Consider the following 12,292-nt stretch of genomic DNA (forward strand, 5'->3'; position numbering starts at 1 on the left):
TGTAAAGGAAATCATCTACAAAGGACGCATCAGATAGTTATGACTATCAAAAAGAATACTGTACCTTCCATTATATAAATGAGTCCAGGACTCTATTTCATTTAAATCTTTAAACCAAGGAAAATTTAAGTCTTTGTTGAAAGAGTTACACAAATAACTACATTCCAGTGGCAAACTTATTATATATCCTTGAGTATATTTCTATGATAAGGATAATCCAATTTTTCCATTTTATTTATTCACTGAGGTGTGTGTGTGTGTGTGTGTGTGAGTGTGCACAGACCAGGGAGGGTGACAGGCATCTTCCTCCATACCCTCCACCTTGCTCCCTCAAGACAGAGAATCTCAGTAAAGTGACAGTTCAGGAATGCTGCCTGGCTACCAAACTCCCAGGATCTGCCTGTCTCCACCCCTCAACACTGGGGTCACAGTTACACGTGGCCATATCCAGCTTTTATATAGGTGCTGGGAATCCAGGGGTCTGGCCCCCTACTTTCATGGCAAGGCTTCGTAGAGGGATGGTTCAGCGTGTGCGGGCACAGAGAGGAGCTCTCCACAGTGGGCAGGCTGGTGTGGCACGCTTTTATGACTCACTTTCTGCCCTGATAGCAGGTTTTCCTTCTTCTCCATGATGAATAACAATTATGGGAAGGAAAAAGAAGGGTAGAAATAAGATCCATGGTTCACTCAGAGTGTTAGGAACCAATATAGCTTAGTCTTCATGACTACTAGAGTGAGACCATCACTACCTTTATGAAAAGTGACAAACACTGGAAATCATGCCATGCCTCCTCCATACCCAATTTCATTTTAGATGTAGCTTATCTTACCATCCAGCAGACAATCAAAATGAAGGCACTGCAAATATTCCCTCTCTCTCATAAAGCCATTCAGAGGAGTCGCCCAACCTTCCGCCAAAACCTGCACCCACTGCATATCCACCTGGTAAATCAGACAGTAAATGGGGAAGAAAAAAAAAAAAACACTTATTTTATGTATTTATGAACTCAAGCAGCAAAAAGTGTTGTGCATTTAATTTTGAAAGTAATGGAAACAAACAAGTCAATAAGGTGTGGGCCCTACAGAATAGGAACTCCTGGAGATCAAGCTTTTCTTCCAGCACATCCATAACGCATTACCCTCACACACTTCTACCACAGATGGCCTCACCTAAGCCAGTGGTTCTCAAATGTTCATGTCTATCCAGACAGCCTCTGGGAGATGCATTACAGTACAGATTACTAGAGGGGCATGGTGGTGCAAACTTAAATCTTAGCATCTGGGAGGCAGAGGCAAGCAGATCGAGGTGAGTTTAACTACAGCCTGGTGTATATAGTAAGTTTCAGGTCAAGTTGAACTATAGGGCGAGAGCCTGTCAAGCAGCAAGCATTGCTTCACATTCAATTTCCAAGGCAGTGGGAGTTTTATAATTCTGCGAGTTTCCAGAACTGCCTGCTGTCTGTGAAGACCTGGAAACTACATGTCGATAGTCACTTCCTCCCTCCCGTTCATTGTTGGACTTGTTTTATTTGTCTGTCCTGGAACTCACTCTTTAGAGCAGGCTGGCCTCAAACTACTAGAGATACACTAGCCTCTGCCTCCAGAGTGCTGGGATTAAAGGCATGGGCCACCACCACCATGTGGCTGACAATCACTATCTTAAACTAAAAGATACTTTAAAACAAAATATTTACCAAAAAAAAAAAAAAATCTCTTTCCTAGAGTAACTTCATCCTACAGAGGTCACTATTGCTTAAACTTCCAGACTTGTGGCTACAACCCAACAGAACAGTAAAGAACTCGTGAACTGCATATATCATACAGCAAGGGATCCCAAACGAGAAAAGACTAAACACGTGGCCCGGGGTGTGCAGAAAAATGGAGTCTCCCATTCATTCCTAAAGAGCGATGGTCAGTGTGTGAACGGAAACAGCCAGCAACATGAGGAATTATACAGCCTCAGTACACAGCCATTCCTGAACCCACGACAGTGGTCACTGCTTAGCTCAACTCTAGATGGCATCAGTTAGGAGCTAAACGCCTGTGTCTCTGCAAGCTCCTTAGGCTGAAGCCTCGGTCTTCAATATGACTAAGCAGAACCTGTGAGGACGAACTGTGAAGGAGCAGACAGGCAATGGGCCTGTGGGCACCATAAACAGACTGCGACCGAAGAAGTTCACCTTTAGGTTCTGCAGTCCAACACCTACAGATAGCGCTCTTTCCCGGTCTGCACAAACGCCGGTCCTTCTCCATGGCCAGCTGGGAAGGCACAGCTTTATACCATCCCTCCCTGACACTCGCCCACCTAAGACCAGGCCACACACAGCCCATTAAGATCTGAACAACCGCGGAGGAGCATTTGTCCAGGCCAAGCTTAGTTCTCCATCCTCAGTACTGAGACGTGACACTTCCTCAAGTGTTCTAGATTCTTCTTATCATAATGAAGAGTTGACGGAAAAGCCAACTACTATTCCATATTCTTATTCCTTACCTTTTGTAGCATTTTGTTTGTCTTTTCTTTCTTTATGTGTTTTTAAAATATGTATAAATTACACTGTTTATAAAGTTTCCTAAGATTTGAGGATAAATCAGTTTTCACGCTCATCCTGTCTCGTTTAGCTCAGAAATTGTTAATTGAGAAAGGCACCTAATGATACCATTAGACACAGCTATACAACAGAACTATTTTTTGTATGTAAAAATATTATTTTGTTTATTTTATTTTATATATCAATCCCAGTTCCCTCTCCCTCCCTCCCTATAACACAACTATTCTTAATGTGTCCATTTTTCTTAATGTAAGGGACAGTCAAATATTGGGCAGGAAATTAGGAAACATGTTTTAAGTGGTGAAAGCTCATTCTAATTGTTGTGGATTAGCATTTCTTAATGTTTTAGAAACATTCCTTTCTCTCTTATGGCCCCAAATCTCGCATAATCTTTGTCCTTTGATATTTCAAGATAAACAAATATGACCAAATGCAAATCAGAGTTGTGGTGGTGTGGGCACACTGTTCCCCATTAAACACATTTTCCAGCCCTAGGATCTATGATGCTCACCACACCCTGACCTGCTGCTGCTGCTGCTGCCACCCTGACTTCAAACATGGCCACTGAGTCCCCATCCATCAAGCCAACCGCTCCTCACGTGGCTGCACCCACCACTTGGCTTGAAAAGCAACGGAGAACTTACTTTACTGATCTTCAGTGCTGGTAATGCTTCCGCATCAGTTTTGGCCAGATGCAGTTTGTTCTCTGGCACATACAATTCCTTCACTTCATAGGAGGCATCCACAGGGACGATATCCTTCACAACAAAGAGGGCTGTTAGACATGTGACCCACAACGCCGGTGTCCCCAGGGGTCTCCTACCTAAGAAAAATCAGCATTTCTCGCAGAAAGGGGAGCTTTAGTACCACATTCCCTCTTCAGTTCTCCTGCTGTTAGTTGGTCGACTCTGAAATTACATCCCACACGCAAGCGTATGCCCCATTATCTAATAGGAAAGGAAAAACAAGCCCTAGAACTGTGTGTGTCGGAACAGGTAACTAAAGAGAGCTGACCTCAGATAAATGCGACAAAAATTTCAAACACAAAACATGTACCTTTATCCTCAGTGTCACCAAAGCCACCATTCTATTCATAAAATTAATATTTCAGAGTCGGGAGGTGGTGGCACACGCCTTTAATCCCAGCACTCAGGAGACAGGGGCCAACATGGTCTACAGAGCTATACAGAGAAACCCTATCTCAACCCCCCCAAAAATAAATAAATAAAACTTAATATTTCAGAATGTGCCAGCTTCCCTCCCACAGTCATTAAAAACTAGTACTTTTTTTCCCCTTCCCAATCAGTTTCCCTGTTCCCCCTCTTCCCAGTCCCTCCTCCACCTCCTCCTACACACCCCTCCCATGCACTCCTCCTCCGGCATCTCTCTTCAGACACAGGCAGGCCTCCCATGGATATCAGCCGAAAACTAGGACTTTTTGATCCCACAAGAAACAGTCTGAACTGCAGTCAACATTCGAAGTACTCGCCCACGACACTAAGGCAGGCAGGCTCTCTTCCCTCTCTCCCTACCCATACTGCACATGCGAGCATGGAGTAGACGGACGAGGTGCAGGCACACAGTGCCTGTGACACAACATATCCACTTACGCTCTACCACACCTTTACACGACTGGCCCCAACACATTACCGCTCCCTAAAGAATTCTAAGCGGGCCCAACCACATTAACTCTTTTTAATATCAAATCTGCCACGTCATCTCTATTTAGCACACACAATATGGAGCCAACTGTGGGCTTTTAATACATGTGTGCAGGCAATACTTTGTCATTTAAAATGAAACAATTCTCCAGTGAATGAAAAGATGTAGCAACAGCCTAGGAAAATGTTTTGCAAATAATAATAATAATAATAATAATAATAATAATAATAATAATAATAAAACAAAACCCAGAAAACTGATTATCCAAAATACACAAAGAATCTTAAAACACACAAGAAAAAAAAAATCCAGTACTCCAGAATGTTGTTAAAATGCCCACTGACATCCTTCATGGAGGTAGGAAAACAAACCTAAAAATCACTTAGAACCAAAAACATCACTAACAGCCAGAAAGTCCTGAATCAACACCTCACCAAAGATGGCAAAGACACCTGTGAAGAAACTCAGCATCACACTGTCCCTGCCAAAAGGACCAAAATCCACAACAAAGATGGCAGATCAAGAACATCCACCCATAGCGGGTGAGAATACAAAAAGGCAGAGATACTACGGAAACCTAAACACATCAAGCCAGGACAAGAGATGGGAGAGGCTTGCAAACAATTAAATGTCAGAAGTCCATGTTCAAAGGCATGATGCCTACTATACAGCATCAATGGTATTAGGAAGCTAAAACTTCCATTAAAAGAAGTTTCTTTAAAAGCACAAAGCAACAATGATCAAATTAATTCAAAATAAAATATTACTGGAAGAGTCAAATTCTCTTTATAGGCATATACATGTGTATACGTGTTCATATGTATACATACATGTGTGAGAGTATAAATGGAAGCCAGAGGCCAACATCAGGTGTCTTCCTCAGTCACTCTCTAGTGTGGGCTCTTTTGTGTGTGTGTGTGTGTGTGTGTGCGTGCGCGCGCGCGCTTGTGTGTGTGTGTGTGTGTGTGTGTGTGCCCTCACCCATGAGCATGCTTTGGTCCACACGGGGTATCTTCCTCTATCAGTCCCCACCTTATTTTCTGAGACAGGGTCTCTCACTGAACAGGGAGCTCACCATTCTGCTGACTGCCTATCAGGTAACATCTAGCACCTCCTTTTTCTGCCTCCTGAGACCTCCATTACATGCATGTGCTGATATGGTTTTTTATGTGGGTTCTGAAAGTCTAAACATAGGTCTTCATGCTTGTGAGCCAAGCACTTTTCTGAATGAGCCATCTCCCCAGCCCCAAAATCAAAACTTTAAGGACACAACCTACTTACACTTAACTGCCACACAGCAGGCTCCTTGGTCCACTCAGCTAACAGTGAACTAAACACGTGATGGCAGTGGCGTAAGTATCTGTGACCTAGTGACTCCACAGCTGCCTTAGCTTCAGTAGCACAATCTACGGATGTTTGTACCACATGCCTCATCTAAGGGAAGAGCTTAGAGTGGCACTGGACTATATTTGGTTGTATAGCAACAGAGGAAAATAATATTAATATGGCTAAGTCACATGTTTATACCAAAAGGGTTAAGGGGTAGCTGTTTAAGCACTCCCTGTGGAGGTCTGAGAATCTAGAATTGATGGCCTACAGCTCCATCTTCTCAGATACTCTGCTCCCACAATGGGGGAAAAGGAGAAACACAGCTCAGCACCAACACAAAATCAGGTAGCAAAACCGTGATTCCCCTTTGTTTATAATCAAGGCCTCTGTCTTCTGATAATAAACCCAAGAGTAAGCAAGACTACAAACACGGGAAAAGAAATAATAGAATCAAAACCCACAGCAAGGGACCATGGCCAGCTTGGCCTGCAGCATCAGGCTGGGAGCATGGCAGCATTTCCCAGAGACCCCTGCCCCTCGAGTGCCCCACCAATTAAGGCAGAAACAGGAAGCATGTATATACGGCACAAACTGTCCAGCACAACTCTCCATAAACCTCCTAGACCTTTCATATTTCATAGTAGAAAGTTATTGTTGTATTTACTGGGGAGAAATACTACCTCGAGTCATTAAAGAAAAAAGTGATCCAAGGCAGCCCAGCACCCCCAGCCCCTCCAGCCCCTCCAGTCTGACTTGATGGATTTCACATGTAACCATGTACTCATAAGATGAGCTTCCCCACATAAAGGAACCCGAGCCCAAGTGGGTGTGTGCCCGCTTTAAAAGGAGGGGGGGCGGGCACATGACAGGTCAGCAGTCACGGAATGCCTGACTTTAAGAACACATCTAAAAAGGAAAATCACATACAAAAGGAAAAACATCTAGCCAGATAAACAGCTTAGGTGTTACTCTCTGTTTTTACCTAAGACATGAGCAGGGCAGTGGGTAGGACTTGGGAAAGAATAGAGCAAACCGGCCTGTACCTGTCACTGTCATCTGCCTACTGTCCCGTTTAACTGACTCCACTGTGGGTGTCACTACAGGGCAAATGGCCATCAGCAGTCTCTGCCAAGCCCATGATACTTCAACTTAAAGTGACAGTCTAGAATCTACTTTCCCGAGGGTCTGTGGCCTGCAGGAAGCAGCTGCACACACCCCGTGAGTTCAGCTGGACCCAAAAGGCCCCAGAGTCACACTAAGGCATACATATTCTTAGCAGCTATGAAATAAACAACCGAAACCCTCTACCCTGGGAAGGAAATAATGCTAAGAGTAACCAACTATACAAAAGGCCAGGTACTCATTAGGCTTCTATAAGGAAGAGCATAGTAAGACTCTCAGAAACGACATGGAAGTCAGTAAACTAGGCACAGAATTTAAGGGACACATTTTCAAACCAAAAGGAGACAGAGGTAGCCCGAGCCCATAAGTCAGTTACTTCTGGTGTTCTTACTGCTGTGATGGAAGAAAGGAAAACACCAACATTTTTTACCTGATACTCTGTGATCTGTTCCTCCAATTCTATATTTGCGACCCTAACAGGTTTCCTCACCTCACAGCCTGGTTCCTCCTCTTCCTCAACCACTTTAAAAAAAAAAAAAAAATCCAGGCCCGAGAGATAAGCAATGCTCCCCTACTTAAATGTCACTACATCAACTCACAGAATTCTCAGTAAACTCTAAGGCGGGTACTACTATTATTAGTTCTATTTCACGCATGAAAGAAATGAGGCCAGAAACAAAGTTATTTTCCTGCTCGCTATTTATAATCCTCAGGGTTTCTGGTTTGTGTACGATCTTCCAGTGTTCTGACTGTGTTCTTCGCAGAAGAGACAGCCACCATTCCTGTTTGGTCTGAAATGGTTCTATTAAGGAGATGTGAACAGCTGCAGACTGACTTCCTGCAATCCTACCGCAGTGACGAGAGCCCCGCTGCGTTTCCAGCCATCACCTCGGAACTCAGCATACACAGAATACCCCCTGGGGGACAATGCCATGGGTGTCCACACAGCCAGTCTCAGCCCGGCTTTGGGCAGAGCTTCTTCCCGCTTGCTTATTTTGTCCTCTCTCTCTCTGCTGTGTTACAGTGGGGTGGACACACTGTGGTGAGGGGGACTGGGGCTCTCCCTTCCTCCCGCATTTACTGTTGATAACTGTCTGGAGACGTCGGAAGAAAAGCACCCAGTAGACTAGTCCTTCACCTCCATCTGAGACAAGTTACTTTACATTTTTTTTAGCTGGTTTCTTTGGCCAGCACCCCAAGATAAAGATCCTCAAGACTGATGAGTAACAGCAGCAAGACCAGACCACACAATGCTCCAGGCACAGAGCAGGAGCTGCTGGAACCATGCCCCTCCCTGATACGGAGTAGTGAGTTTGTACACTGTGGAGATGCGCTACTCTCGACGCTTGAACAAAGAGCTAACGGGCAATAGCGAGGCGGGCAGAGGTGAGGCTGGACTTGTGGACAGGGAGAGAGAGTGAGGAGAAGGGCGCAGTCACGAGAACAGGTGGAGAGAAGCAAGATAAGAACGGTGTACTGAAAATAGATAGAGCCACGTGGTAGAGGGTAGATAGGAAATATGGGATAATTTAAGATGTAAGAGCTACTTAGTAATAAGCCTCAGTCGAGCATTTACAATGAATAATAAGTCCCTGTGTGTTATTTGGTTATGTTGGGCTGTCCTTACAAAAAACTCCGCCTACCCTTCCCTGCAATGTGAGTTGGCACTCCCCAGAAACACAGCTTAGAGGGTGTCCACAGCCACCTTTCCCTGAACAGAGCGAGATCTGCAAAGGAGCCAGTGTTTCCACAGATGACATCAACAGGTTCCTTCTGCCCAGACCACGTGTCTTAAAGGAATGCATTCCCACACTGTGCTTCGGCACACGTGCATGTTTAGTCATGTGCTGCTTTCAAATATCAACATGAAGGCCATGAGCATTTTTTCAAGATCAAGAAGAAATAGCTTCATATTTTATTTTTAAGTCTAAATAACTTTTCATCACGAGCATTCAACAAAATTCCTCCCTTTGCAGATTCCTATCTAATAATACTCATAAAGTGAATTTTAGCCTTTCAACACGGGTGTGCAATTCTTCTGGTGGATAGCAAATGCTAAATGAAAGGTCAAGAGTCTGCTATGCTTTTCCTCTGGAAAGATAAAGTTAATATTTCTGGAATTAACACCAACACAATGGCATGAGTCAAGGAGAAGACAGGACATCTGCTCAGTGGAAGATAGCTCTGTGTACTCTCAGTAGAGATGAGGCAACTGATTATCAGAAATACAAAGAGAACCTTTTAAATGCAGACACAGGACTGGAGAAATAGCTCAGTGGTTAAGAGCACTGGCTGCTCTTCCAGAAGATCTGGATTCAATTCCCAGCACTCATATGGCAGCTCAGAACCATCTGTAACTCCAGTTTCAGAGGATCCAATGCCTTCTTCTGGCCTCTGCAGGCACCAGGCACACACAAGCTACATGGACATACATCTAAACAAAATACCCAAACTACTTTTTTATGTTTAATGTAGACACAGCCAGTTTCTACCACATTCTAATGACAAACCCCAGTATCCAAAGCCACCACTAAACACCCAAAAGGCAATACCATCTCAAAGTGAGAGTGGATACCTAAGACAGCAGAATGCAGAGTCCCCGCCACATTAAGTGACTGTTCTGTTTAGGACTCCTTAGGATTTGCAGACTCGCCTGGCACTCAGAAACACTGTGCCCTGATCATTCACATAATCCCCTTTATTGCAGCAACTTCCTTCCAAACAACATACAGATCACAAACTGGCCAGACACCTCACCCCATCAGAGAGGCACCCATGTTCCAGGTGGCAGCAACAGAGGCCTGGGCAGCCCAAAGTGTCCTGAGTTACTGAACAGTTCACACATCGCCTTAATGAGGGCTGAGTTCCACACCTCCAAGTACAGAAATATTAGGTGGTATGAATTTAAATACTAATCTGATATAGAATGCAAGACAGATACCCAAACTTTTTTTTAATTGATTAAACAGTATGTATGACCAATGTATGTGACATCTACATCCTTGTTTGGGCAACTGTTTGCTTCTCCCTGGAAACTGTGAGCAGGACAAATAATCACCATCTAAAACTAGCATTGCTGGTCCTCTCATGTAAGCCTTCCTGTAGCAGCCTGAGCGTGTTAATAAACAGTGAGCCCACACTTTACGTATTTACTACACTTCTTCTGGAGCCAGATCTGCTCAACAGACTGAATGCTGGGGCACAATCACATTTTCATGCAACTATGAAGTTTCTATTATCTCAACTACATACATCCAAAGAGCGAGCAAACGGCACTCTGGCAACACTTCAAAACTGAGCTACGAAGTCTGGCTTTTATGTGCAGTATAAAATCCATTTAGAGCACTAAACCACCATTTTGCAAGAAGACAAACCTTTAAATAATTTATAGCACTAGTAAATCCAGAGTTCCTGGTAGATTTAAAAACAGCATTTAAAATATCACTTTAGATTAAAACCAGCAGCAAGAAGCCTACTCCCTTGTGCTCTAACAGGCCAAGTTAAAATGCAATACTAGCAGGCCATCTAGTGACCACTCAGGGGGTAGTAGAAAAGAAAGGAGTAAGTCTCGTGCTTGCTTGCTCTTATAGTCTTGAATGAATGTACATGAAGTGTCAGTTAGGAGGCCTGGGCCTCTGGCAGCAGGTCAGTATTTATCCCTAGTGTACAAATGGACTTTGGGAGCCCATTCCACAGAGAGGGATACTCTCGCAGCCTAGACCCATAGGGGAGGGCCTAGGCCCTGCTCTTAATGATATGACAGACTTTGAAGACTCCTCATGGAAGGCCTCATCCTCCCTGGGGAGCAGAAAGGAGATGGGATGGGGGGGGGCCAGTGGGAGGCAGGGAAAGAGAGGAGGGAGAGGGAACTGGGATTGACATGTAAAACATGTAAAAGAAAAAAGAAAGAAAGAAAGAAAGGAAGGAAGGAAGGAAGGAAGGAAGGAAGGAAGAAAGGAAGAAAGGAAGGAAAAAAGAAAATGAAAATGAAGATCCTTTGACTAAATGCTGAGATATATATTCTTTATCTGAATGACTATATCATACAGCCAGACTGAAAAAGTAATTAGAATCTGAAGTACCCATGTGACCAAAGGCCTCACGCCTCACAGCTGTAGCTCCCACTTTTCTTGAACATGAAAAATAAGTATTTATCTTCCTTGCTGATGGTAAGTTAAGAAAAGCAGGTAGAATTCATTTCAGAAGAGTCTCTCCAAAGTAATGCTTTGGAGAAAATGCCATCTGCCACTATTAATCCCACCCGCCCAGCCTTCCCAAGCTCCTTCAGACCTCGTTAGCCCTTCTCTGTTATGAATAAAGCTCCAGGGAAGCTTGTGTGAGGGACCTTGGCAGATTCCATGGCGTGCGAGGGTGACCCAGGCAGGGGACAAACATGCCAGGCAGACAGAGGTTAAGTTAGGAGTTTTATTAGAAAGGGATAGGGGAGGGGGTAAGGAAAGGGGTAAAGAGACACAGAGACACAGAGAGAGGACAGAAGAGAAGAGGGAGACAGGAAAAGTCCTGTCTACACCAGGGGAAGAGGCGGAAAAAGAGAGGGGAACAGGAAAGAGAGTGGACAGGGTCTTTCTTTTAAAGGGGTCCTCTGCACCTGAGTTGACCAGGGTACTGCCTGAAAGCATTCTGCCAGGTGACAGGGACCAGCATAATGCCTGAATCCTTACATTCCTTTAACACAAAGCCACAGCACAATGGGAACTGTGTTACACATTTTGTTCCTTGTTCCCAGTCTACAAGCTTTGAATGGCCTAAGTGACAATGTCTTTCATATGAAGAGACTCTTGGTTGCTGTGTCCTGGACACTGTCAAGATGGAATTCTGTCACGAGAAGGATTACCTTGACTGCAGGTTGGAAACTTTCAGCCTCAGGCCATGCCTGTAATCAGTCCCCATCTACAGAAAGCCTCCCCTAGGAGCCCCTAAACAATGGCATTCAAAGGCTCCTCCGTTGCTATGCGTTGAGATGCTCAGAGGGGGGCAGCCTAAAGAAGGCATGGAGACTTGCTTCCCTCTACCCCACACTACCCTACACACCCTTCCATCAAGCTGTTCCTAAACTGATAATAAGCCAGTAGCAACCAACCCAATGCTTCCCTGAGTCATATAAAGCCTAAGGAGAGGTTCCCCAAGTTATATAGAGCTGGGCAGAAATGCACATTCGTGACTCCTATCTGAACAGGCAGTCTTCTGAGATCCGGCCCTTACCCTGAGAACTAAACTAACTCCAGAAAGATAAGAATTAATCTGAGCTATTGGGACACTTGAGTGGCGTCAGAGGAAAGACAACCAGTCACTGTGAGGAAAAACAAACACAACCCTTAGAATTGAACCTGAAGCAGAGATAAAACTCTTCTCAGTTTATTTCAGGGACAGGATTGTCATTATAAACAGCACTGGGTTTTATTCGGCTCCAACCAAGGAGAGGAGCCCATGAGCTGCCACAGGCAACCGCTGGAACACAGCCACAACCTTGCAGACGAACCGCTTGTGTCAGCCCACCTGTCTGACTTGGACTGTACACCACCCATGTTAACGATGCCTGCACAAGGGCAACTGCTCCAAACCAACTTTTAGAACCTCCTCGCCTAACCTTTAAAAATCCCTGTCTTGAT

At 44.5% G+C, this 12,292-nt stretch overlaps 1 protein-coding gene across 1 annotated transcript in view; it reads right to left on the minus strand.

The window, feature by feature from the left end:
* The window catches only part of Papss1 (3'-phosphoadenosine 5'-phosphosulfate synthase 1), a 66,907-nt gene that overhangs the window by 31,372 nt on the left and 23,243 nt on the right, over window positions 1-12,292 (minus strand). Inside the window, exons 6-7 of the mRNA XM_051185490.1 lie at window positions 3,194-3,307; window positions 831-942 (exon numbers count right to left, since the gene is read on the minus strand). Coding sequence (XP_051041447.1) covers window positions 831-942; window positions 3,194-3,307 — 226 coding nt within the window. The remainder of the gene's footprint in view (window positions 1-830; window positions 943-3,193; window positions 3,308-12,292) is intronic.

The sequence above is a fragment of the Phodopus roborovskii genome, unplaced genomic scaffold, assembly GCF_943737965.1.
Source record: "Phodopus roborovskii unplaced genomic scaffold, PHOROB, whole genome shotgun sequence".
In the NCBI taxonomy this organism is placed as follows: domain Eukaryota; kingdom Metazoa; phylum Chordata; class Mammalia; order Rodentia; family Cricetidae; genus Phodopus; species Phodopus roborovskii.